Here is a 27,295-nt window from a genome sequence, read left to right on the forward strand (position 1 = left end):
GGCGGCAGGGCGGGGACAGAGGAGGAGCGGGAGGGAGGGCGCGGCCGTGGTTGTGGGGGGGGAGGTGACGTGAGGGGCCGGTGCGATGCGGTGGCGGCTGCTGTGGGCGCTGTGCGCCTGCTGCTGGGGCTGCGCCTGGGGCAAGACGCTGCGGGGAGGCTTCGTCAGCGCCGCCGCCCGCCTGCAGCCCTGGCGGCCCCTGGCGCGCTTCCAGTTCCACGGTAGGAGCCGCTGAGGGCGTTGGGTTGGGGCCCCGGGGGGTGGGGGGGGGGGGCGGCGCCACGTCGGTAGGCGAGCGGCCGTTAGGGCCGTTAGGAGCGTTAGGGCCGTTGGGGCGGTCCACGTCGCGGGGCGTTGTGGTGGCTTCGGGCGCTGTTCTGCCCCTCGCTTGGCGGAGAAGGGGTTTTGGGGGCGGCTCGGGAAGCTGCCCGTAACCCCCACAAATCCGGGCTGTCCGGGAGGGAGGGAGGCGTGTGGGGGAGGAAAGCCGCTGGGGTGAGGGGAAACAAGGAGCGGGGAGGGCTGCGGCGCGACCTTTCAACGCTGAGCGAGGGGAGAGGCGCAGGAGGGTGGGGACTGCCCGCGGGGCGGCCTGAGAGCGCTTCGGTATCAGCGTCCCGGGAGATAAATGTAGGAGCGCTATAAATAGATCAGAAGAAAAAATGCCTTGCTTAAATCTGAGAAAATCACAGAATGGTCTCAGTTGGAAGGGACCTTAGATGACCCAGCTCCACCCCCTGCCATGGGCAGGGACACCTCCCCCCAGCCCAGGCTGCCCAGAGCCCCATCCAGCCTGGCCTTGAGCACCTCCAGGGATGGGGCACCCACAGCTTCTCTGGGCAGCCTGTGCCAGGGCCTCACCACCCTCTGAGTGAAAATTTTTCTCCTAACCACAGATCTAAGTCTCCCCTCTTTTAGTTTAAAACCATTCCCCCTCGTCCTGTCAATATCTGATTGAGTAAATAGTTGCTCTCCATCCTTTTTATAAGTCCCCTTCAACTACTGAAAGGTTGTAATGAGGTCCCCCAGAGCCTTCTCTTCTGCAGGCTGAACATCCCCAGCTCTCTCAGCCTTTCTCCATAGGAGAGGTGCTCCAGCCCTCTGATCATCTCTGTAACCCTCCTCTGAACCCACTCTAATAGCCCCACATCCTTCTTGTGCTGGGGGCCCCAGACCTGAATGTAGCACTCCAGGTGGGGCCTCACAAGGGCAGAGCAGAGGGGGACAATTAAGATTCAGGATGAGGGCTCTAAGTGTTCAGTTATACTTTATTATGCAGGTTGATGTTACATCCTTCCTTAGAAATATTCCTACTTCTGTATGGATATTTACAACTATACCTTCTGGGAGATCTCAGTGAAGCCATGAGGGATTTTATAGAACCTGCTGTTTTTCAAAGTCTTTTATTAGCAACTTAGGTAAACTGTTAGCCATGTAACATTTTACAGATCCCAGGAGATAACCTTTTGGGGGGATTTATTGTAGAACTGCTATTTGCTCTTAATAGGTAAACCTTCCTGGCAGAGCTTATTTAAAGCTGCACATCCAGCTGCTGCCTAGGTTAGGTGGGAAAGAAGGTTGCTCTGACAGTTTAAAAGACATACCAAACTTGCTTACATTGAAGTAAATTTGGACTCTCGCAGTGCTGATTTTTTTCTTCTCTGTTAAGCCCTGTATTTTTATTTTGAATACTGTTATGTTAAAGAAGTCCATAGCACTATATAATGAAAGAATTTCTCAATAATTTTGAGGATCATAGAAGTGACAGACAAAATAAGGTACGGCAAATGGGCTAGTTCTAAAATGGCTAAATTATTTCACTATGCCAAGATGTGTCAGTCTACAGGTAGATTGACACAGTAGAGAGCACTCTTGAAGTCTGGTTTTCTTTCTGTGAGTATGTTTCTATCAATTTGTCTGATAATCAAGTGTTTTAGCTCTAATCAGTCAATAACATGAAGATCCACTTAGTCCAGTTCTTCAGGTATCAGACTTGAGAGCTACTCTATGATGCTTGTAATAGTGCCATGGAAGTGTATAAAAATAGAAATGGGATGAAGGAAAAAAAAAAGATTATCTGGAAATCAAAAAAAAAACAAAAGAAAAAGTGGGGGGAGGCTGTTTGAAGTGGAGGTTAATGACATCTGGCTTGTGTTGAAAGCTTGTGTAGGTACCATACTAGAGAATTGTGCATGCAATATTGTACTACTGAGATTACTAGAATTCGTTTGTGAAAGTATACAGATGTTTATAGAAAGTAGTGGTAAAAGTTTTAGAAATAAAGTGAAGCTTTTTAAAGAGGTGTTACTTTTTAAAAATCTCTGCTGTGTTAGCTTTTTGTTTGCATAACTGTCATCAAGGCAGAGTAGTTGATTTTATTTTTTAAATATCAAGGTGACCATGCTGTTCTGTGTGTCAGAATCAACAACGTAGCAGTAGCTGTGACAAAAGAAGCTAGACTTCACCTGTTTCAAGCACAGGAATGGCTGAAGCTGCAGAACAGTATCCAAGATCACAGCTGTACAGAGAAATTCTCTAAAGCTCAACTGACAAGTGAGTTACTGCTTTCCTCTCCTTATGAATTAAGTTGTGTGTATGTAGAACCCCAGTGTTTCAGTGAATTTGGACTTTGCATCAACTTAAGCAAAAGCAGGACTTCAACCTCCTGTAATTAAAAATGGATACAAGGAATGCAATTGCTTTGTCTGCATCACTTCAGAAGACTTTGCTTGCAAGTTGTGATTTAGTATAACAGTGGAAAACGAACAGTCCTTGACAAACAATGACTTCAGTGCAAACAGCTGAACTTCCAAGTTCTAGTCTGGTGCTCCCATTTGCACACAACTCAAAGATCCACGTTCAGTTGAAGTTTTCATTTACTCATTCAATACAGAGACTTCCTATAATTCCACTTGGAGTAAAAGTCTTTTTTTCTTTTTTTTTATAAACCTCAAACTTTTCCTTAAAAATGAGTGTTAAAAATGTGCAAAGAATACTGCAGTAAGATGAAACTGAAGTAGTTAGAATATGTAAATTGTTGAGACAGTCAGATATGCAGTTAGAATTATCACTTTCCTTGCAGTAGAATGAAAAAAAAAACACCTTAAAGGCAAACCAGTGAAGCCTGCTAAAACTCTGAAGTGAATTCTTGTAAGATGGAAGTATATAGCCCAAATGCACTGTAAAAGAGTAAAACCTTTTCCCTCTGTTTTTTTTTTCTTCTTCCCCTTGCACAACACCATGATCATTACTTTTCATTTCATTTCTGTCTGTAAGGTCATCTTGAAAAATTCATTTGTCTGAGTAATGCTGCCTAATTTTACAACTTGCCTATATCATCATTTAATGTTCTTTCACTTTTCAATTTTGTAATTTGATGTTCATCACTGATTTTCCCATTTAGATGTTATAAATACTGGGATTTATAATTATACCAGTACAGAGTGTGTAGATTAGCCTCTTGTCTTTTATTTATTGAGGAACACCTCTTCTTTGTCAGGAGGCTACTGTTCTCAATTCCATGGAAAATTAGGATTTTCAAAGACAAGAAAACAAAATTAAAGTATTTTCATTTATGTGATAGCACAAACTCTCAAACTTTGATGTACAAAACGTTAGACACATTTTAGTATTAAATATGTGCTAATCAGGATAATGCTTAATTTGAGGACCTGCCTAAATGTGCAAGGAAGTGAAATGCAGAAGTTTTCCTTTAAGTAACTGGAGCACAAACATACAAAAACAATTTTTGCACCATTTGTTGATCCTAATATTACAAAGCCAATTTAAAGCATGACTTTTCCTTTGAGAAATAAAATTTAATAATCTTAAGTGAATGCAGCTTCTCTTTTAAATATATTTCCTCTGTGCAGCCAGAATCCCTAGAGTAACTAATTGATGTCCTGGAGCATTGCCATTACGAAATCTTATACAGATGACACTTCTAAGGATGTAGTTCCCTTACACTTGAGCTGAGCTAAGCATGAAGTGCTGCTGAAAAGACCAGCATTTGGTCCTTCACTCCTGTCGCAATGTATTCGCTGTTTTCTACTGTGTGTAGGAATCACATGACCACAGGGTGAGTTGGATCTGTTTGCTGATCTTGGGCAAAATCAATTCCATTTTTATTTTGGCTTACTTCATATCCCATGAGTTAGCTTGCAGATTTGATGGAAAACTGATTAAACGTGCTGTGTAATCTCTAGTCATGATGCAAATAAGGCTATACCACATCTCAGCTGAGAGTACAGCTGGAGAGTAGAGCCCCCCTTGTAAACTGCCATCTAACTTGCTTTTTAATTAAGCAGCGTATTAAATCTTTAATTTGCCTTTTTACAAAGGTTGAAGTTTTGAATGGAGCTGCTTCACTTTGTATATTTGCTTAATAAGATACACAGCTCTGAAATGTACCCAATTTTGAGCACGTGTTCCACAAAGCAACTGCTTTTTTCAGATTTTTTTTTTTGGGGTCTGCTTCATGTGTTGTCCAAATCAGTATTTCATGACAATTGCTGCAGAGGGACACGTCATATGTTTCTTGCTGGATCCAACTGTTGATCATGAGTTCATGCTTTCAAAGAATAGAAAATAACTCCTTGAACTCGAAACAAGTTTACTTAAATTGCATGAATGTTTTTCACAGGTAGGCTTCAGGTTAGAAACTAGTTCTAAATTTCGTCAAAAAAGGTTTAAGGATAATGAGTTTGCTAAGGATTGTTTTGTGTATATGTTTGCAGCTTTTTCTTATAGAAAAAACTTTGCATAAAAGCAACTTGTTTTGAAGAATCCTTACAAACTTTTTCTCTTTCCTTGTCCTTAGCCACTGTCATCTTATAAACTATTCAAATGAATTCATCAGCAGTCCAGTAATTATTTTATTATTTCTTCTCCAGAAATGGCTTTCATTTATGGTTAAGCTGATCAGCAATGATCACTGTTACACTGATTAATTAATTCAGTAATCAGTGTACAGTTCTTGATGTACAGGGCCACAAACTTCATTTGCAGCAAATGTTTACTTTGGAGAGATTGTGTATTGGTTAACAGTTGCCCTTAGGAAAAATAGTGGTAATATCAGAAATAAGATGAAACTCTTCAGTCCTACATAGCTGGTTTTAAACACAATTGATTTGAAATATACTTTTCTTTTTTTTTTTTTTTTTTTTTTTCCAGACAATGGTCTCAATAGTTGAGTGTCAATTGAAATTGTCTATGTCATTTTGGGGAAGATGCTGTAAAATATGTACCTGGTAGGCATGCACACCAATTTGGCAAATTTCGCATGTGGCTGTACCTGTTCTATGCTCTAAATGTCTTTGTGAAATTTACTCTATTCAATTTTCAAATGTAATTTTCATACTGAATGAGTGTGTTGGCAAAACAGAATAGCTAGAGTCCCAATGATACTGTGCAAGAGGATGGAAGTACATTAAACATGGTGTGCGCTATTTGCAGTTAGTGGCTTCTGGTGGAATGGAGCCGCCCCAGCAAACCAAACCCAAAAGCTGAGAAAAGGAATATGGTGTGCATCCTCACCAACGCCTGGCTGCACCTACTTGAAACCTCAGTTGAGGATGGAAGTCTGCTCTCGGGTGTTGTGGTTTGCTTTCAAAACAAAGACTGTTTTATAGTGTTTGTAGTTTATAATCTGTAAATGATGATGTATATTTAAATTTTATCTTTATTCAAAGATGGGTTTTCTAAAAGCAAGTTTAACAAGTTATCTACTCATTTTGTTTGTTTGTTTTCTTCCAAAGTGACTGTGAACCACACAGAGCAAAATCTGACAGTGTCCCAGATTCCTTATCCGGAAACATGGTATGTGTTTTATGTAGACAAGTTTACCTGCGAAGAGAATTATTCTGAAACCGAGGATATTCAGTTTGAAATGGTCTTACTAAATCCAGATGCAGAAGGGAATCCGTTAGATCACTTTAGCGCAGGGGAATCTGGTAAGATTTTTTTTCTTAAAATTAGATTAATAAGTTAAGGATCTAATCAGCCAAGCCAATCGGTACCTACTGTGCTTGCAAAAACATGACACTGGGGGATGAATAGCAGTCTCTTACTTTGAATTTGACTTTCTCAAAGAAGAGTAAACTTTGATTCATCTCCTGGCATTACAGAAAAATCCTTCCCTTTCTCTAGAGTGACTTGCCAAAACTTGCCTAATTGCGACTGTAGTAAACAAGGAAAGATTGTGTGTATCTTTGCTGATATTGTTTTTTTCCCTGTTGAAATTGTAAGCTTCCACTTGGTTGTAAACAGATTTTAATGAATTTGTTTAATTTGTGGAATTCCTTAGCTGAAATTTGTAAATTTGATTCTCTGCAATATGAGTTCATGCATGACGTAAACATTTTGCCGGTACAACTTCAGTTCACTGTCTGGGTCTTTCCAAGTACGTTATGCACAGGCTGCAGACTGGATGAGATGATTGGCAGTCCACATTTTTTATTGAAGAAATGCAAATTCAAATCTCTACACCTGCACAGAAAGGGAAAACTTCTAGAAGTGACTCAAGACAGCAGCTGAAGAAATGCGTATATCAATTTTTATGACAATTTGGTCATTCAAATCAACCCAGTGTGTGCTTCATCACAGTGCATAGCTTTGCTGCTCTGGGAGGCCTATGCCACATGACACTGACTTAGTCTGTTGAATGGGAAGAATATGCTTAGTCTGTCTTCATATACAGATGTAGCCTACATACCCACATCTAGCCTAACTGTAGTGCTGAAAATTGTATGCTCTGTTGTCATTCTTAGTCTCAGGAGAATGTAGAGGGAACAATGGCAGCTTCCTTTCGGAAGGGAGGAAAATCTTCACACTGAAACATTTAGAGCAATCTGTAAGGAAGTAGCACTGTTAATCGCCTGTTTTTCTAGACTTACATATTGATCAACTTCTTATTAGCCTTCTTACTCTGCAAACATGGTTTGTGGTTTTTATTTAGTGAATTTTGTATCCAGATGTGCATTCAAAGTTAATTCGCTTACTCTCAAAAGTACCAGTAGCATTTTTTGTCTAAATTGAAAGACAACAGACTTTCAATATCATGTGGCCTTTAAGTAGTGTACAGACCTCGATCGCAGTTCTGCACTATATTTTTATGAAGTCTCTGAGCGCTGTGAAGTAGAACTCTGAAAAGCTTGCATGCTGAGCAAGGAGATGTCAGTCTTCTAGAAGTCTCCTCCGGAGATATTCAAAACCCACCTGGATGCCATCCTGTGCAATGTGCTGTTGGTGACCCTCCTTGGCAGGGGGTTAGACCAGAGGATCTCCAGAGGTCCTTTCCAGTCTCAGCCATTGTGTGATCCTGTGGAAATGAGTTGGGTGCAGGTATTTAGAGCCACCGTGAAGGAAATAAGTTGAGATGTACATGCCATGTCTTCCATGGTTGCAAATGAATACCTTTGTTAATTCAGAATGAAAACCAGCCACACTGTTATGAATCCTGAAAAGACTTGCCTATGTCTACTTTTCAAAGAACTGAGAAGGTTTTCTTCTCTCTCTCTTATGCATCTCTAGGGAAAAATTTTTGTCCTTTTTCCCCTTAAAGTATGCAGCTTAGAACAGTAGCATGTCAGAGAAGAGATCCAGGTTCATTTCTTGGTGTATTTTGTTTTGTTCTGTTTTTTTTTTGTTTGTTTGTTTGTTTTCCTTGAGGGGACTAAAAACTGTAATTGCAGATGGTTCCAGTAGGTCACCTTTCATTTAAGTTAGTAAAGTTGTGCCCCTGCCATGAAGAGTTCTCAAAAATGAAGTGGACTATAAGGAAAGTGTAGTAAAGACCTTGAAACTGTAACCTTCTGATTAGGATATTTGCCTTGAGAGTGAAGGAGACCTTGTTTCCAGTCCCTAGGTTAGGTAGTGTTTTATTGTTTTATATAGTAGGGTTTTTTACATAAGACATAGCATTTACATAAGACATGGCATTTCTAAAGGCAGCTGGCCAGGTAAACAGAATTTCAAAGTTAGGTACTTGAAATTAACATACATATGTTTTATTTTCTATGTCATAGAATCTCAGAATCGTTTGGGTTGAACCTTAAAGATCTAGTTCCAACCCCACCGCCATGGGCAGGGACACCTCCCACCAGCCCAAGCTGCCCAAAGCCCCATCCAGCCTGGCCCTGAACACCTCCAAGGAGGGGGCACCCACTGCTTCTCTGGGCAGCCTGTGCCAGGGCCTCACCACAACCATAGTGAAGAATGTCTTCCTGATGTCTAATCTAAATCTACCCTGGAATCTAAAAAAAAATGTAAAAAGCAGAGGTATCAAAGACGATGTCCAATACCCTACCGATATAATCATTTTTGCAGTTACATTTCTTTTTTTAACTTTGTTAACTTTTCTGAAGAAAATGTCTTACTCCAGAAGTAATTAACCAAACCCTCCAATAAAACATGCTCATGTCCCCAAGAGTCTCTCCCCAACTCTAGGTGATTTAGAAGTCAGGAAACTATTAAAAAAAAAAAAAAAATCTTTTTTTTTTGTTTGTTTTTTTTTAGTTATATTTCAGTGCAGGTTTCTCTCAAATCCTTTTGCTGTCAAGCCAATCATCCACAGTTTCTCTTTTGCTTTCAGCTTTAGAGCTGATTGAAAGTTTTTAGCAGAGTTGTTTTGCCGGAAACAAAGTTTGATTCTGTGAGCACCACGTATCTTCAAAGAAGACTGGAGAAGGAAAACAGAAGTTTTCAGTGATTTTTGCTTTTTGACCCTCTGGTAGCTTTTCTGTTTCAAGACAACAGAAAAAAAAAAAAAAATCAGGATCCAGGTTTTCAGGGAAGCATCTTAGCAAAATCCTGCTAGACTGAAAATCAGACTACTTTTGTTTTGTAAATATCAAAAACTTTGCACTTTTTTTTTTTAGATTGGTGCAAAAAAAAAAAGTCCATTTTCACTGTGCTATTTTTCTTTTTCTAAGTTGTCAATCTTGGTCAACTGTGTTTCTTGGAATAGGTGTTTTATGTGGAGGAAGAGTGACACCCAGTGGTTAAGTAGATAGAACAGTCCTGGGTTTCTCTAATCTCAGATTGTGACTTCAAAAAGTAAAGCAAAAAAAACATAGCTAAAAATGAGTCATTTAATAAATGTGTCAGATCAAATGGGCTACAATTATTTTCTGTTTATCAAGAAGCTGTGTGTCAACCTGTATTTGAACAGAATCTCTCCTACACTCAGAAAAGGTATTGTTGAATAAAAAATTCTTTGTCAGGTCTAATGATAGTCAGCTGTCTGAAGAAGTCACTGACTCTCTTGGATAAAATAGGCTATATTTTCTCTTTACTATCACCTTTGCTTGATGATTGCGTAGTAATCCCTAGTGATTATGTAAATAACAATCTTGCTTTTAGTTATTTACTGCTAGTAATAGACTTTCTTTGTAAAAACTAACTTTATTTTCTATTTTTTTATCCCACAGGATTACATGAATTTTTTTTCCTGCTTGTTCTAGCATACTTCTTAACTGCTTGCATATATGCACAGTCCCTATGGCAAACAATTAAGAAGCGTGGACCTATGCATACTGTATTAAAGGTGCTGTCAACTGCATTATTGTTGCAGGCTGGTTCAGCTTTTGCCAACTACCTCCATTTCTCAAGGTATCTCTGCTTATATTTGCTTTCAACCTTAAGACTAGAAGGACATGCTATTTTGAAGATCAGTACATGGTCTTTCATGTGCTGATTGTGATAAAACATAGGAGACTAACTTTTTAGAACTATATCATTGCCTAAATGTACTTATCAGGGAAAACACAAATTTAAGACTCACTTAAAAAGATCGTCTTCTATTCTTTTATCAGTTATTCCAAGGATGGAATAGGAGTACCTTTTATGGGAACTCTGGCAGAATGTGAGTATGCCTCTGCTGTTTTTATGTACTCCTACCTGTTAATCTGTGTAATGCACTAATGAATGATCTTGTTGGACTGTACTGTCATGTACCATGTCACTGGATTTTTAACATGAAATACTATAAGTTGCTCTTCTGAAAAACAGGATTTAATCTGGATGCTTACAGTAACTGTATTTAAAGCTCTATAACTGTAACGTTGTTTAGGATTTTTAAAAGGATTTTGTTGTTTTAACATTCCATCCTACAAGTACTTAAATACATACCTATCCCGTGAGTAAAACTTTGAATATGTCAAAGAATTTTGTGGACTTAGGATGATCTAGAGTGCTGAAGCATTTTGGAAAACTTAATCAAATTTTAAGGAGTGTGTCATTTGATTAGCAAATTTAATGTAGACTATAATGAAAAAAGTATTTTACAGCACAAGTGATAAGATTAGAGTGATGCAAAAATGATTATGTTAAAAATTGATGTTACCAAAGTATTCTTCTCCACTCTGAATGGATATTCTCATTGGAATGGAATTCTTATAACACCCATACATAAAATGCCGAAATGCACTAGTTTATTCTTACTGGATTCTTCAGGATCTAATGTTGCTTTGTTGCTTTTTTTTTTTTTCCCTCTTCCATGTAATTTACATTTGAGGCAATGGATGATCTTTTCTAAGCTAATATTGCCCTTTTGATTGGGCTTTTGAAGCACCTCAAGAAAGTAGTACTATGATAGTGCAATAGCATTATAGAGTAGCAACCTACATAGAAAAATATTTCCCTTCATAGAGTTCGTTCAGAAACTTGCAGTTGGAATTAACAGCCTCTTGATGGCACTTGGCACCACAGTAATTGACACTCCTCCTTGTTTTAAACATTTGAGTTAGCGAGTCTTTGCAGCCTTTCCAGCAACTGTGTTAATAAATTTTCCCTCTTGTCTTCTGATCTTCTGAAATGAAATTAAGTGGAGAACATGGAGGTAGTCATAACTCCTCCCTGTTGAGAAATCCAGTGTTAACTGCATAACCAGAACTTCAGAGAAAATAGCAGCATCTTAGATTTTCTGTGTACGTATTGTGGTGAAAACCACACTATTATTTGCTTAAAATGGAGGTTACTAAGAATAAATCAGTATTTTCGAATCACTATCTAAATTTGAGTGGTTCAGCTAAAAGAGTTTCCCACTGTTTTTAAAATCTGTGGTTCCCTAAACAGCAAGAAAGCAGAAGGAAATGTGGAAAGCTTCAGTGTCAATTGCAGCTCTGAAGGACAGCTGATAGCAGTTATAGTATGGAAGTGGAAACTGCTACCATTTTTCCTGCATAGGATCAGAAATCCTAGGTAAATTATAAAATTTTCGTTAACTTCAGTGGGGCCAGAATTTGTTCTGGAAACCTGTCCAGCTACTACATTGAGCAATTATTCTTTTTCTACCATTATTTTGTCTTTTCCATGTATGAAAACCTGACATGAAGTCAAATTTATCACCTAAGTCAATCATATAATCACATAAATCACATGAATAGTTCTGGCATACCAAAACATCTCAAATAGTGATGCTTTAACTTTTGGTAAGATCAAAACATGAAAAGTCAAATAATAATATATCTGCTGAACAGCTGAAAAAGATGTTCAGAGCAACCCCTAATCAACCCCTGCCATCCGAGTGGTTCCAAAGAGTGTTTATCAATATGGTGATAGGTGCTTTATAAGTGTGTATATATAAATATATATATATAAATATATATATAAAAATATATATATAATATATATATATATTACCATATATATATAAATATAAATATATATATATATGGTAAAATCAGTTCAGTAGCATGTGGCCTTATATCGATCCTGGATATCATACAATTGTTATTTTCAAAATTTTGCTCAACCGTAAAGCTTCTTCTTGCTTTTAAGCAAGATGTAAGTGGTAGCAAAGACTAAAAACAGTGCTGAAAATTTGTGTTACACCGTTTTGTCTGGGAATCCACTTGCTTTGTTGCCACGCTTAAGCAGAGCGATGTCTGTATCCAAGATGTGACTGAGAGATGACGTCTGGCTATAACTTACAAGGGGGTTATCTTAAGGAGCGACAGAAAATAAAATGAATGGTTGAATTCTCTCTAGAGTATCCAGATTCGTTCAGTCACTTCTGTAGCTTGGATTTGCGATGCTGGTTTGGCATGCCTTGAGCTCGCAGAACAGTTGTTTTTTTTTTCCACGGAGTTCTACGTCTCCATAGCTAGCATTGTAAAATAATTCCAAGATCATTTTGTCACAGAACCATGCCAGTTCATTTTATTAAAGTTTGTATTTACTAAAAGCTCTTGACATTTCCTAAATGACAAAGGTGCCTGAATATGTTAGAAGTATGTAACTATATAAAGCATGAGAATACTAAATGTATCCCATGAGTAGTATGTTTAAATTTGTTTTATATCCATATTTTGCTAGCATTGCTGACCATCAGGGAAATACAGTAGCTGATCTTCATTTGACACACATCCCTTGTGTGTATATTAATTTCTGTACAGGAGCAGCATTTTGTATTGCAGTATTTCTAGTAAATGTGAAAGTGTATTGATTTGTTAATACATTCCACTTGTTTCATAGAAGTTTTACTTTTGTGATATAGAAATATTTTTCTTATATCTGATAATGTTAGGGGAAACATCAAATACAGAACAAATTTAAATGAACTAAAATATTAATCAAGTGAACAAAAAAAGTATGTAGTGCCCATCTCTAATTTCTGTAACAAATTTGAAATTTACATTATGTAAGAACTAATTTCTCAAGCTGCTTATACATCTCTGCTGCGTTAGTACAGTGAGCCTGTACTCACTGTACACTCAAGTCCATGCACTAACTTTAAAATCTTTCAATAAGCTTCAGTCAGAAACTTGACTCTAAAGCTAGCAACACCCCAGAAGAAATGTTCAGTTCTTTCTAATGTCAGTAGTATTTCAGCAGGGTTGAAAAATAAAGATTTGAACATATTCTAGCTTAAAGTGTTCTTTATTCGGATACAGCTTCAAACACAAGTTTGAGACGCTGATTAAGAATGTAACTTCATGGAGTATGTGCTAATTGTTCCCAAACAGAGCCAAAAGAATGGACACAGTGAAACGAGGCAAAGGGAGTTTGCATTTAATGAAATGGAATACAGACAGATTATTGCTCCAAATGAAGTTTGTGCTAGGGTTAGTCATTACGTCTTCCCCTTTAAGTATCTGAGTGTGGAATTTGTCCTAAATGTGCTTTCTACTGCAAGCTACTCTATCCTTAAGACAAAACGCAGTTAATTTAAAGTACAATGCCACTGTCTGATTTTTGAATAAAAGTTTTGTGGAATGAAGAAAGGAGTTCATTTCATCATGTTTCATATTTGCAGTGTGATTAACATACATATGACTTTAGTCATGTGGCATTTATAAGTCTATTTATGCAGGTGGACTCCTGAGCCTAGACTTCTTTGACACAAGAGGAGTGGGATTTGGAAGGATGTGGCGCACTGCCCATATCATTGCAGAATTGCAACATAAGGAGAGGAAAGCTTTAGTCATTTAAAAATGGTCAAAAAATCCAGATTTTCTAGCAAAGTGACATCAGCTAGTCAAACTGTTTGTGAAAATCATGAATAAAGGTGATACCAAGGCATAAATGTCCATTCTTTATTTGCAGATATATGGAATGTTTCTCTTTGCTGTAGAAAAAAAATACTTTAGTTGTTGTGACCCTATATATTTTCCTTTTGTTTTCAATAGTGTGTGACATAGTCTCTCAGATACAAATGCTGTATTTATTGTTGAGTCTGTGCATGGGTTGGACAATAGGCAGAATGAAGAAATCTCATAGCAGACCTCTTCAATGGGATTCCACTCCAGCATCTACTGGCATTGCTGTAGTAGTTGTTGTTACACAGGTTTGTATTTATATTCATTCTTATACTGAAATATACAGCTGCTATTAAGTATGACAGAACTGTGAACCAACTAATTTCAATATTTTATGAGGGAGGGAGTATCAAGACTGGGGAAAAAAAAAACCCACAGCATAATGTGCACCCAGTATGTCTAATAGGTAACAACACCTCCTCTTTACTTTAACAATCTAAGGTGTAGCTCCACAGTATATTTTTGTTCAGCAGTAAAACCACTTAAGAAGTTCCCACAGTTTTTCAAACTCCAGGTTGTGCCAATTGTTCATAGTATTACACTGTAAACAAGATCAGTGGAATGATCTAGATTGAATGGGAGAAAAATAAAATAAAAAGGAGATTTCAGCACATTCATTTTACCAATCTGATTTGTAGTGTCATCCTATAAATAGCTGTAATCAGTACAAGTAGGAGTTTGTGAACTACAACATTGGGGTTGACGACAAGCAGCAAGGGAAGAAGGATGAGAGAGAAATTCTTACAGCAATCTTCCTGTCACCAAAAAAAGTTGAGACTCCGTCCTTTTCTTAGAACCACTCAAACAGAATGTGTAATGGTCTTTTCAATCAATAAAAGGCAATTCTTGAAAGGTTCATGTGCAGAATTGTTCTTGCAAATAAACAAATGGTCTGACACATAATTTCATTCAAATATTTTCTATTAATATAAATTAGAAAGTCAAGTAAACCAGTAACTTAAAAGTAAATTGTAATGGAGATCATCCAACCCTGGTGGTGTCTTTTGTAAACAAATGTTTTTAAATCCCAGCATAAAGACAAGAGGATTTGAAAGCCACTGAGAATGAGAAGAACAGGGAGAAACTGGAGACAGTAATGAGGAAGAGATTATACTAAAGATTTTGTGCCATTTGAGTAATGTCTGTAATTAGTGTTGCTTCCAAACTAAATAAGTGGACTGCTAAAACATTAAGAGTAGCTGGGAGCTGACAGTATTCTTGCTAATTAAGAATATAAACCAAAGCCTATTAAGGTCAATGGGACTGTTGAAATTTAAAGATAGGTTCATTCCACCGTACTTTGACACCCGTCTAGCACCAGAAATTTTACATGCTGGTAGTAAAGAAGACTTCTAAAGTATTTAATTTTATTCATGCTTCTCCACTGGTACATGCATATGGGTGTGTTAGTGCTCTGTCACTTGAGACTGGAAAGTTTTGTTGTTGTTGTTTCCTTTTTACTATACATAGAAAGGGCACTCAGTATCATCAGCTTCATCTTTTTTTAGTTGTGGTAAAAAATGGGGTAGGCATCATATATATATTCTGCTTTCAGTACTGGTCCATGATATATTTACATTGGCTATTTGGGCACCACTGGAGGATTAGTACAAAGTTGGCTGTCTTACTTGTCACCGTGAAGGTACATCTCTGCCACATCTCCCTTCTCAGTACCATTGGGAATATCATGTTTGGAAGGAGCCTTGTAGGAACAGAGTATGGATGTCAGAGTATGTCATTGTCTGGGTGGTTCTGCAGTCCACCTCACTGTCTGCTGACTCCAGCAAAGTTTCCCTGGCACCAAGAGTACCCTTGGCCTTTCTAGAGAAGGTGTTCATCATCACACAATTCAGTGCACAGAAATTTCTGCTAGTTTTCCTCCCCTTAATAGCAACTGTGGTTGTTGAACTCAGGGGAGCAGATCCCAGGCCACATCAAAGGTGGTGGCCTCAAGATTTCATTCTCTGGATTAGTCTATTGTTCATTGGTCTAGATTGATGTGGGCATCATACCTGCTGTAACATGATCACTTTTATGATAAAAACCTAGAATAGCATGCTTTCCAGCATGCTCTTTCCCAAAATGTCTTATGGGAGAGCTAGCTTCTCCCTATTCAGTCTGGACAGACTTACGTGGGTCATCAGAGATGTTCTAGGGGTTGTTGTGGAGGGTACTGGAAACCACCTGTGTTACCTTAAAGCAGCAGATAGAGATTGAACCACATTAGTTTTATTGACATTCTACACTACCTGCTCTCATCTCATCACCCCGGCGGTCAAGCAAGTAGACAGCCTGGGAAACCATTTTGTTCCTAAATTTATAAGCATTTTTGGCTGGCAAACTGTTAGTTCAAATTACTCAGCATTGCTTGCTTTTTTTTTTTTTTTCCTATTTGTATTGACAGTATTAATTCTTGCCTTTTGTTTTTTCACAAACACCAGCAATTTGCTGGGCTGTGCTTACAGGTTGCCATCGGTGTAGGGTGGACATTGCCACCTAGCCAGCAAATCTCTTGTGGTCACTGTGGCTGTGAAAAGGTAGCATCTCAAAGGGAGGGACAAGCCTGCCATTTATCATCTCCCCTTGGGTTAACTTGTTCTTTTTTTTGTGTGGGTGTGTGTTTGTTCATCCTCAGAACAAAAGATTCCTGGCCACTCCGCATTCATTAAAGATTCCACTCTTTGCTGCTGAGGCACAAACCTTGTTCAAAACTTTTTAGTGACGACAAGCCTTTCCTATCACATAGATCTGAACAGTTTCAGCTTTCAGGGCTGTGATCAAAATGCATACTGAATCTTAATGCGTGAGAAGCCGTGCTTCACAGAGGTTCTTAGCTATGTCCCGAAAGGTGTGCTCGGAATGAACTCTGCCTCTGACCTCAGATCTGAAACATGTTTTGCTGTGCTGAAGTTCATGACACCGGATACCCAAGTACTAGATACAGTTTGAAGCAGCTGGTTGATCTGCCTTGCCTTGCTGCCACTTCTCATTTCCCTTTTGCTTCCCCCTTCCCCTTATCTCTCTGTGATGATCAGTCCCATGTGAACCTGCTCTTGCTGGAGATTGATATGTTATCTTGCCATACAGTCAGTGTTGGCACAGCAAGGAGGAGAAGGGGTTCTACCGTAATTGTTTCCTTCTGACAAAAGAGACAACTGTCTGGTTCTTCGTTGTGCAGATGTGGAGGTCCGACTTGTATAACTGGAACATCAAGATGATGACCGGAGCAAAGTTTTCCCAGCAGCTTGAGGGAGACCAGGACTGGGCAGTGGTGTCCACTGGAGAACCAAGATAAGTCAGAACTAGAACAGTGCATGATGTAAACAAGGAGATGGTCATTCGCCTTTATTTAATGGAGAAGCAGTTGGACTTTAATGTTGGACACGGCTAGTGTGAGTCAGCTCTTCAGCTGTGCACCTACCCAGCTCATCCAGTTCTTTCGTAGACAGCCTGAGCAACAGTTGCTCTGCTGGATAACCATTAGGATATTCACCCTGATTTCTTCCCAGAGCTGAAACGTAGTTCTGCTCAACAGTAACAAAAAAATGCGTCCGGTTTCAGCTTGAGCTTGTTGGTGTCTGGGTGTTCTTTCAGCTTACTCCTGATATCACAGCTAAGTGAGTAGATACGTGTCTTTCTGTGGATAAGGTGAGGGACGTCAGGGCTCATTGACCTTAATTCCTCAGGCATGGCCAACCAGTGAGATTTTGACTTCAAGAACAAGTTTGTCAGTGAGAGCTCTCCCTTCACTGAGATTGCCTCATCTGTTGTAACCTAGAAACACTCCACAGCACAGATTTCTTTTTTATAGAATACTGCTTCTCTCCAGTGAGTGAGGACAGTTCCAGCTCACAGGAAGAGCAGTGACACGTGTTCACCTTCTCCAGGTTTCTCATGTGTTGCACTGACAGGTCCATTTCTGCCTCTGATGCTTCTGCCTTCTGCTTCTTGTAGTAACCTAGTGAGGCTGAAGGAAGCTGGACTTGTGTGATCTTACGTTGCTGTCACTACATTCTTTATTCAACTGATTTCTGGGTTGTCTGCACGATTTACATTCTTTAAAGGGCTCGTCCAGAGCATACCATGCTTTCAGACGCTGTTTTCCCATTAGGATTTGGACTTTGTTCTCATGATTCCTTTACTCCAGCTCTTTGTCATCTTCTCATGAAAGTGGCTTCCTTCCTTGCTGTTGCTTTTGGTGGTAGGTTAAGAAAAATTCAAACCCTCATGAGCTCTGTTCTTTAAGGTTGAGGTAGCCCTGCATCTACCTAAAATTTCTTCTTTAAGTGTTATCATACCTTCATCTGTCAGTCTGTATCTCTTCAGCCCCAGCTGCATGGTAGTCTCAGGAAGATTCCTGAGATTATGTTTTTTTGTTGTTGTTTTTTAATATTCTCGGAGAGTGTATGTCCAGTCCAGGACTGCCTCTTCCCATGCCTAAATTACAAAAAAACAAAATACTCTGTAGGAGAATGCAGTGATTTTCCAACTGGTAAAACCCTTGTTGTTGCCTGGATACACTCTACCTGAGCTGAAATAGCCTCTGCATTGGGAATTCATCACTTTCAGACCAAAACTAGTGTTTTAGCCACAACTCCACCAAACACGGTGCTCTATCTTAAGCTTTCAGAAGTAGTTCAGTCTTATTTCAGTCATAGTCCTTGAGAGGATTCTCAGTCAAATAATTTGATCGTTGTAAGGTGTTTGCTTGGAGCTGCCCAGAAACAGAGCGTTATAGTGGCAGTGTTTGAAGAAGTTGGCTGGATGGTTTACTACTAATCCGTGACGTTCAGGATGTGTGCTTCACACTTCTCTCTCTCCCATCCTTTCATTTTCTATCCAGGTGGTTGAGAAGTAACTGAAGTGGCAGCAGTCATGCTCACTGTGTCATGGCTCGAGTAAGGGAAGGAAAAAGGGAGAGAGTACTCTCAAAGGATATTCCAAGTGAAAAAAATTTAGTCTCAACTGATGAGACTCAAGGACACCCACCTTTGGAATGCACAGGTGGATTACACATGTAAAAAAAAGGTTTATATCAGTAACCTTTCTGTCTTTATGATATTAATGTAATTAGAGAGCCTTTGAATTTGCTCAGAAAGGAATCTGACTAATTTAGATTTCTAAATTGAGGCATACAATGTCTCCTTCTGAAGGCCTTTAGCGCTACTTTGCTCATATAAATCAAATTTGACTACCTTTCTTCAGAAAGCCTGCTTTATTAGACACCTGAAACCTAAGTGCAAGTTAGATGTCTGCAGTAGGTGGACTGGATTCTAGTGTATATTCAGTTCTTCAAATGCCACTCATCTGCTACATGCTTCTGGGAGTCTAAACTTTTATGAGTATTCTAATTTGTAATGTTACTCTTGAAAAGGTTTTATTCGGCAAGACCCAACTTTCATGCAACTCTACAAGTAGGCGCCTGCTTTCTATTCAACTAAGATTCGGAAAACAGGCATCTCTTAGTCTGTTTTTCTTTAGAAAATTTGTCAATACTCTTTCTCACAGTCCTCCTGCAGCACCGAGTTCTACAGCAAGAGAAGACGATGCAATTTTTCTGGGAGTTAAGGAGGATTACGATCTTCTGTGTATTATCTGTTGGCTGGAGTGCTTGTCCAGGTGTTGCAACAGCATTTGGAACCTGTGACGCTGCCTTTCGTAGTCCCTAGGAGGTTTCCAAGCCAGTTGCTTGCAGAGTCAAGCTCGCTCACAGTTTCTGACCTAGCTGATTCTGAATTCTTTTCTCCACGATGGCACGGCTTCAATAGAAGAGGTGGAGAGTGGCCCACCCAAGAACAGCCTATAGCCTGGCAGCTAGGGCTCTCTCCAAGGAGGTGGGAGATGTGAGCTGGATATCCTTTAGGCAAAGACGGGAATTGTGGGAGATCTAAGTTCAACCTGGGTGAATGCTCTAGCCCTCAGGCTATTGTATAAAAGGGGCAGCAGCACCACCCTCTTACTTCCCCATCTTTAAAAGGAAAAGTGAATCCTGTTAGGATTTTGAAAGAAAAGGCGTAGTCGCCTGCCTTTGAAACAAGCTTTACAGGTTGTGGATCCCAAGTGGAAGGAGACACCTCCCTGTAGCTCAGTGGAATCGTTTCAGTGGGCTTCCTGCTGAGTAGGCTGCCTGTTTAACTACATGACTATTTTGGAACTTATGCTAAAATGCTGCATTCCTTCTACCCAAATGAGAGGAAACTTTAACTTGTCAAACTTTCTAAAAGTTACAGAATGCAACAAATGAAACCCTGTTCCTGCCAGTCACATTTGGAGTAATAGGTAGTGCCAAAGCAGCAACTCAGCCTAGGTTGTGGGTTATTTTCTGTAACATGGCAGTCTCCAACGAGCAGAGCATGACCAGTTGTGCTGATAATTTGATCTGTCATGGGAAGGGTAATCAGCATTTAATGTAACCTCGTTTTTTCTAAATGTACATTGTTGTTGTTCTTTTCCAGAGCCTTTTATTAATTTGGGAACAGTTTGAAGATACTAATCACCACAGCTACCATTCACACCATGGCTTAGCAAGTGGACTGCTTATTGGCCTCAGAGTTTGCCTAGCCTTGTCGCTGGCTGCGGGTCTTTACCAGATCATCACAGTGGAGAGAAGCACGCTGAAAAGGGAATTCTATATCACCTTTGCCAAAGTATGGGTTACATCATAGAAGTTGATCCCTTTTGCTGTAAAAGTAATTGTGGCACGCAGTCGACTGAAGCACTAAACTGTTTTCCTCCATATGAAAGTTAATATTTAAGTGTCTGATTTGATTAAATTGCACTCTGTCATCATACTCTGAGCAGTCATTTTAATTTGACAAGGAGTATAGAGCTTTTTTAAACAGAAATCCCACCTTTCATTGTGTGGTTTTCACTCTGTTGATTGAAAATTAAACAATGGATTCATAAAAAAGACAGAAATGTAAATGCAGTTCCTCTAACTGTCATCTCTTTCTTCTTAGTTGGCGTATAGTTATTTTATAACTTATACTCTTCTTCTCTTTCAGGCCTGCATTCTCTGGTTTTTGTGCCACCCATGTCTTGCAACCGTTTCTGTAATATTCAGAGAATATCAAAGAGAAAAGGTATGTACAGGCAAGATAAAAGAGATGGAATTTGAATAGTAGTTGTTCTTCATGTTCACTGTTTGTTAGCAAACTCATGCTCTTAGGCTGTTAATCTTATGACCCCAAAGCAACTTGAAAAGTCTTAGTCACACAGCTCTTATTGATGCTAATGTGAGTCATATTTTACAAAGGCATACTGGGTTTGAATCATCTAAGGGTAATCGTTTCTAGACTAAGGGGGGTGGGGAGATGGTTAAGTCAAAGGAAAATGTGGAGGGGGTGTTTTGTTTTATTGTTTGCTTGTTTGCTTTTTAATTAAAAACACCTTGGGGATTCTTTTAACAAAGCTAGTAGAAAGATAAATCAGTGGATTTTTTTTTGTTTGCTTTTTAGTCTTCAGCATTTAAAAGCTTTATGTGGCTAAATAGGTCAGGGAACCTGTAGCTGAACTGTATTCTTTAGATTAAGAGATCTATCCAAATGTGTAGTTTGGTTTGTAAGCTCTAAACAGTTAAAAACAAAAGTGGACTCATTGGGTTTCTCGGTTGCTTAAACATATTGGAAACTGGAGAACTAGTGTGTGGAGCCTGCCATGTTCAGATAAAGTGCACGTCTATTCTCGGGTGATTGACTACTTCATTCCAGGGTAGAGTTTGCTGCTTTTCTTTATGGTTATAACCATCTGTGCATTTGTATGCAAATATTTTCAGAAAAAAAATAAGCTTTTATTTGTGCAGGGAATATATGAGGGGGGAAAACATTCTACTAAAAATATAGTACCTGAAATACTGTGTTTGATTTTTTTTTTGTGTGTACAGAATTAAACCTGTGAGGAGAAAAGAACTCCTTTAGATCAACAAAAAGTCTCTTTGTTAGTAGTTTCTTGATGAAAATATCATTGGGGTAGGATGGGCAATCTTTAGAATTGGGACCAGTTCAGGAAATTTTGCAATATTTTGAAGATTTGAGTTTACTGAAGGGAGGTTACAGTTGCTCTGCTCTTGAATTTTGAGAAAGTTTAACCATTGTGTGCAGCTCCAGTTCCTACCTTATGACAATTTAGCTGTGTTTTTCCTTATTGAAATGCACTTAAATATAATAAAGGAATACATGATCAATGAATACCATATTTATGGAAGAAAAATGTGTATTTGAAAAGACCCTCTGTACCTCAATTCAGTCTTCTGCTTGCTCAGAAACAGTAGTTACCTTTATGAGTTTGATAAGAACTGCCTTATACATCTTCTACAGATCAAGAGGCTTGCTCTGAAAAGAGGTCTAAGTGAGACTGATAAATGACTACCATCAGAGCTCCATGACTGTGCTAGTGCAAAGTGTTTTCAGGCTTTTTTTTTTTTTTTTTATTCATCTCTGTTTGTTGTAAGAATAGAATATCTAAACATCACCTCTGCTTGTGGAACTGCATGGGTGGTGAATTGCAAGCCTGAAATTCCCCAGAACAGAGACTGCCAGAAGGGGTTATGTGACTTGCCCAGGGCTATCTACAGATTCAAAAACATCCAGGTGTGAGAGCATGAATCCTGGACCTGAGGTTCACATTCAAATCTTTTGTAACTGCAGCAACATTAAAAGGTTTAAAGTTAAACTTCAAGCACTTACATAGTGTGCTGGTAGAAATGTACTTGGGTTTGTTTCTCACTTACTTTTTCCCTTCTTTGTTTTTTTTTTTTTGTCTTTAGATTATTACCATAGGTGTTATCCTCTGTCAGAGCATCTCCATGGTTATCCTCTACAGACTTTTTCTCTCTCATAGTCTATATTGGGAAGTGTCTTCATTATCATCAGTGACATTGCCACTAACAGTATCCTCTGGACATAAAAATCGACATCACTTCTGAGATGTTTAGGAAGAATACGTTATGTAATAAATGTGCAATAATGACCCAAACATACAGGTATTTATGTCACAGGTATGTGATACATCGGTTTCACTGGAAAACCGGTTGGTGATATCAGAGCACTTCACGGACCTTTGGTCTGACACAGTCCTTAGATTAATCTGTTTCAAGTATTGCTGAGTGGGAAAAATCCATAATTTGAATCATTTCCTGAAGATGGTTTGTGGGTAGCACATGGTGCTGAGCCATGTCACAGAAAAGTACAATAATTCTTTTCTCTCCCATTCACAGCCACAAAAAATATCCCTGCTTTGTATCAATACTAAGTTTGAAGGTCTTATAAAATGCAGTTCTTAAAATGTCGACAAGCTCCAACAAGTCTGAAATAGGCCAATTGTGAAATTGGTGTGATGCATAACGACGAATACAAGTTCTTTTATTTTTGTGCTTTAGAAAAAAATACATTTTATGTATAGGGATAAAAGGGGAAACAAAAGAGGGAGAGTCCATTAAGAACGTATATAAATGTTTACAACTAACCGTGGGAAATTTTTCTTTAGTATTGGTGTAAAAGAAAAGCATTTTTTGCAATTACTGTTCATATTGGTAAGAATTGTAATGGGAATGGAAATAGAGTTTATATTTTCCTTTTTAAAAATCTCACCCAGTAAAGTTCTAAACAATATTTGAGGCTTAGAAGATATAGTAACATAAAGGTAATTAAAACAGCAGGCTCGCAAAAAAAAAAAAGGCAAAGAAAATGGAATGGGTGATGTGGTACTAGAATTTTAATCCTGATATAATTCATTTCTCTTACATTGAGGATTCAATCATAATTAAGCCATATACACAGATTAAATTAACAGAAGCATTTCAAATAAATGTTGGTTTCAGTCATCAACTACCCATGAATTCCTGCCCAAGGATACTTAATCAGGATTAAATTTTCTATGAATAATTGAAAAACAAAATACTCACTGGATTTGTTATAATCCATGTTGGCACTGGGTTCTAAGTAGTTGCCATCTTCCATCCATTGTAATAAAGCCATACTACTTTGTGATGCCCTAGCATTCAGAAAGCCAGTGTAAATATATACTTTATTGAAGTGCCTATTTATTGAGTATGATGAAATCGTGCTGACATTTTTTCCTTCGTAATAAGAACATACCTATTACCATTGTGACTGCAATCGTTCTCTTGGGATTTACTTTATTATTTTTCATATTTTAGATTTCTCGCCATACAAGTGTGTTTCTTCACGACGCCAATTTTATTTCCTAGTAAACAAATGTTTGTTTCTTCTTAATAGTATGTATTTAATTATGCCTTTTTGAAAATGTGAAGACACCAGGGTTCTAGCTTTAAAATAACCCTAACTTTTCCATGCGTGTTTGCCTCAGCTGTGAGCATAGTTGAAACATAAGTCTATTCCATTTCAGTTTAGAGGTGAAAGTAGACATTTGCCTTTGACTAAGGCAAAATGGCAACATGACAAAGTTGCTCATTAAATCATCTCCTTTCTTATTGTTTGTAATTCAGATCAAGAATGGCAGGTTGAGGCTGGAAAAGATGAGATATTATGATTTCACACAATCTTCAGAGTGATTAAAAGATTAATTATTACATTCCTCTGATAACCACACAAAAATATTATTGGTTAAAACTTCAGTCTTTATTTCCCTGCTTATCTCTGTACTTTTCATCTTCTCAAGAAAAAAGCATCCTGTTTTTGATAAGTCTCCAATAATGCAGTAGAAGAGTTCTATCTGTCCTCATGTATAAGACATGAAATTCACACACAAAATAGAATTTTCTGATAGACACAAGAGCTACTTTATAGTTTATGATCTGTCATGATAAAAGTTTTAACCTATGCAGAAAAATTGCATGTGACTTTCAGAATAGGCACTCTATTTATTTCATTCTCCAGAAGTACTTTCTTACTTCCTGTAGTCCCTCTGTCTTCAGTCTGCCAGTGTTAAGGTAAATGATATCTTAATTTCACCTTTTAAGTATACCCTACAACAATTCATAAAATGAATTCAGAATTCATAGTTCATCTGGGTATAAATACAAAGCATCAGATGTTGTCTCTTAATCTTTTCCAGATTGCCCCGTAAGTCAACAAGTAACATTATCCTCTTAGTCTGGCATTGAATCCAACGATTTGAAAATAAAATTTTGATTTTACTATTAATGTAACTGTAGCAATTAAGTATCACTTTCTCATGGTAAGCTGTACCACGGACATGCGTTTCTGCTCAGGTCTGTTAGCGTTCCTTCACAACCAACATCCACCGGTGTTCTGTTATTAAATCACTAACGCATGCTGTAGCAGTGGGTCAGGATGACTGTGCTAATACTCAAGAAGTCAGTTAATTCGGTACGTGATACCCATGGGTGTGGGGTGGCTGGAGTCTTCAAATATGACCTATTTACAAAACTTCTTGCTTACCTAAACTCAGGCTTGAAGTTTACTGCCTGAAGAACGGTTTGAATATGTGAAATTCTCCCTGCTTCCTAACTAACATACATTTTTAACGAGACCAATTGATGAAACCTTGTTGTTTTTTTTCATGCTTGTTCACATATTGACCCATTTAACCGTTTTGGTTTCATAACCTCATCTTAGGAGAATAGCTTCCAGGCTTCTTTTAGTTGTCTTCAATCAGTGCATCCTGCCAGAAAAGCTTTCTCTTTTTTCTAAAACGTGCTTTCCATCACACACGCACACCCCCCAAAAAAAAAAAAAAAGTTTTGCGTCGCCAAACTGCGGCTCTGGCTGATCTGAGCAACTCATGATGCACCCACCTCAGCTACACACCAGATGACAGCAGTGGACAAAAGCACTCCTTCAGCATGCCCGTAGCCCCAGCACATAAATGGCATGGTTTTGTGCCAGCTGAAAGCAGTCGTGGACCCAGGGAGCTCTCAGCGGGAGGGCTGTAGCCAGCTTGCAGACTCCCTGCCACCTCGCCCGCTGCAAAGAGAGAGAAACACGCTGCGTGCAAAGGCAGCGCTACCAGCTGCTGGCCGTGCTGAGCACAACTATTTAGCTGGGGCTGAATGGCAGCTTCGTACTTGTTAGTTTTTGTGCGTCGCGTGGTTCTGTTTTAAATAAAGTTGCAGAGAGAGGGTATACTAATTCCATTGTCTGTGAGTTTCGGTGCTTGGAAAAGATAAGTATACATGGACAAGATTGCAAACCGAAGTTGTTTGCACTCTGAAGAAATTCACTTCAGTGCATGAGAGGACGTTTCCTTGCCAGTCATCGCCTTTTCTAACTGGCACAGATGCCAGTTAGTGTCAATTCTGATTTATTGGTTGGGGGGAGGATCGTTGTTCAGGAGGAATGAGAGTGAGATCAGCAATTCAGCCTCCGAGACCCCCCACACGCTGCGAGGAGTGGTAATCTTGCATGGCTCCCGACCCGGGCTGGATTGGAACCAGTGATGTAGAGGTTGGAACAATGCTCCAGCTCATCCCCTAAGCTATTCGCTCCCATTCCGTGTAGGGTATGTTGATTGTGCTTTTATTTAAAGTGCTTCAGGTAGGAAAAATGAATATTTACAATTAAATATATGTAAATGGAAGTGGAAAGGCTTGATTGGAAAAATATCAAGTTTCTAATACATATTACTATAGTAAGACCTCCCACACAAGACAAACATTTATAGTCAGACCTAATAAATATTCCTTTCTGGTTCCAGTGCTAATGGAGAGCCACAGAGGTATCAAAATCTTTTTGTTTGCATCTCCGTCCTCTACAGAACTGGAAGACTGTTTGATCCAGTTTGGTTCTGGTTTATTCTGTGTGATGCCATGCCTCTACTCGACACTTTTTACAGATTGCTATAAATGTTGGCTGGGCTGGCTGAAACCGATGATTATGTTGTACCTTGTAACTCTTTTTGTGTGACTATGCAATGTACAAGGGGCAGGTGATCCTTGCAAATGTCAAACATTAAAAGAAAATATTAAGCTGTTTTTCAAAGGATCGTTCTTTAACCACACTGAAACGCCACTAGGCTGTGATTTTGAGCAGTAAGTTTTGATTCTAATTTTTCTTAAACCGTTCTTTCCTACAGGTCCTGTCGCTGTCTGTCAGAATCCCACCTCTCCCACCGCACGCTCTCTGTTCCTCCCCTTTCCCCCCTCTCTCGCACATATGATTTTGAGCGTAATGGGTGTCATTTCTCTCTCTATCTCTCCATCTGTTCCCACGATCAACACTCACAGTCCAGCCCCTACTTTGCATCTAGTATGCGTATTCTCTTTATCCTTGGTCTGTTTTGATTTCACGCTTTTCCTGTCTCTCCTTTGCCCTCTCCACCGTGCCTTTGGTCTCCCTAGCCATCAGAGACCTGAGGGTGTGGTTTGACATTGCAGCTAATTTGGGCTGTTTGCTGCCAAAAAGAGTGTCCCTGTCCCCTGGCTGCGTGCTGCTGTTGCTTCCCTTGCAGTGGCACTGGCTGTCACCTCACAGCTTAAGGGAGTTGGAGTCAAGGAGTTAAACTGATAGAAAACTCAGCCTGTAGCAGCAGCAGCAAGAAAAATCAGATCAGTTCTCCATGGTTTTAGCGCACTGAACCAGCTCACAGGGATTTTTTGAGCACCAGCGGCACTGCAAGGGATGGGGTAGAGCGGGCAGGTTGAAGAGGGGCACGATCCCCTTTGGAAGGGCAGCTGCAAGGTCGGTCAGTCTTCTGCAAACCGTAGCCTAGTGACTTCCAACTGTCTTGTGCTTGTCTTCTGCTAGGTTCTGCGTGCTAAGAACTGGCCTCTTCTTTCCCTTAAAGCCTCTTCAAGAGTAGTGTCGAGTTGTTTTGGA

General features: G+C 39.2%; 1 protein-coding gene across 1 annotated transcript; it reads left to right on the forward strand.

The window, feature by feature from the left end:
- Nucleotides 1-42: 42 nt before the first annotated feature.
- GPR180 (G protein-coupled receptor 180) lies at nucleotides 43-26,451 on the forward strand. Its single transcript, XM_068677034.1, has 9 exons — nucleotides 43-221; nucleotides 2,395-2,553; nucleotides 5,757-5,951; nucleotides 9,429-9,609; nucleotides 9,813-9,862; nucleotides 13,629-13,786; nucleotides 19,994-20,185; nucleotides 20,543-20,620; nucleotides 22,303-26,451. The coding sequence occupies exons 1-9, from the start codon at nucleotides 86-88 to the stop codon at nucleotides 22,459-22,461; spliced, it is 1,308 nt and encodes a 435-aa protein (XP_068533135.1). The 5' UTR covers nucleotides 43-85; the 3' UTR covers nucleotides 22,462-26,451.
- Nucleotides 26,452-27,295: the final 844 nt, after the last annotated feature.

This window comes from Anas acuta, chromosome 1 (genome assembly GCF_963932015.1).
Source record: "Anas acuta chromosome 1, bAnaAcu1.1, whole genome shotgun sequence".
Taxonomy (NCBI): domain Eukaryota; kingdom Metazoa; phylum Chordata; class Aves; order Anseriformes; family Anatidae; genus Anas; species Anas acuta.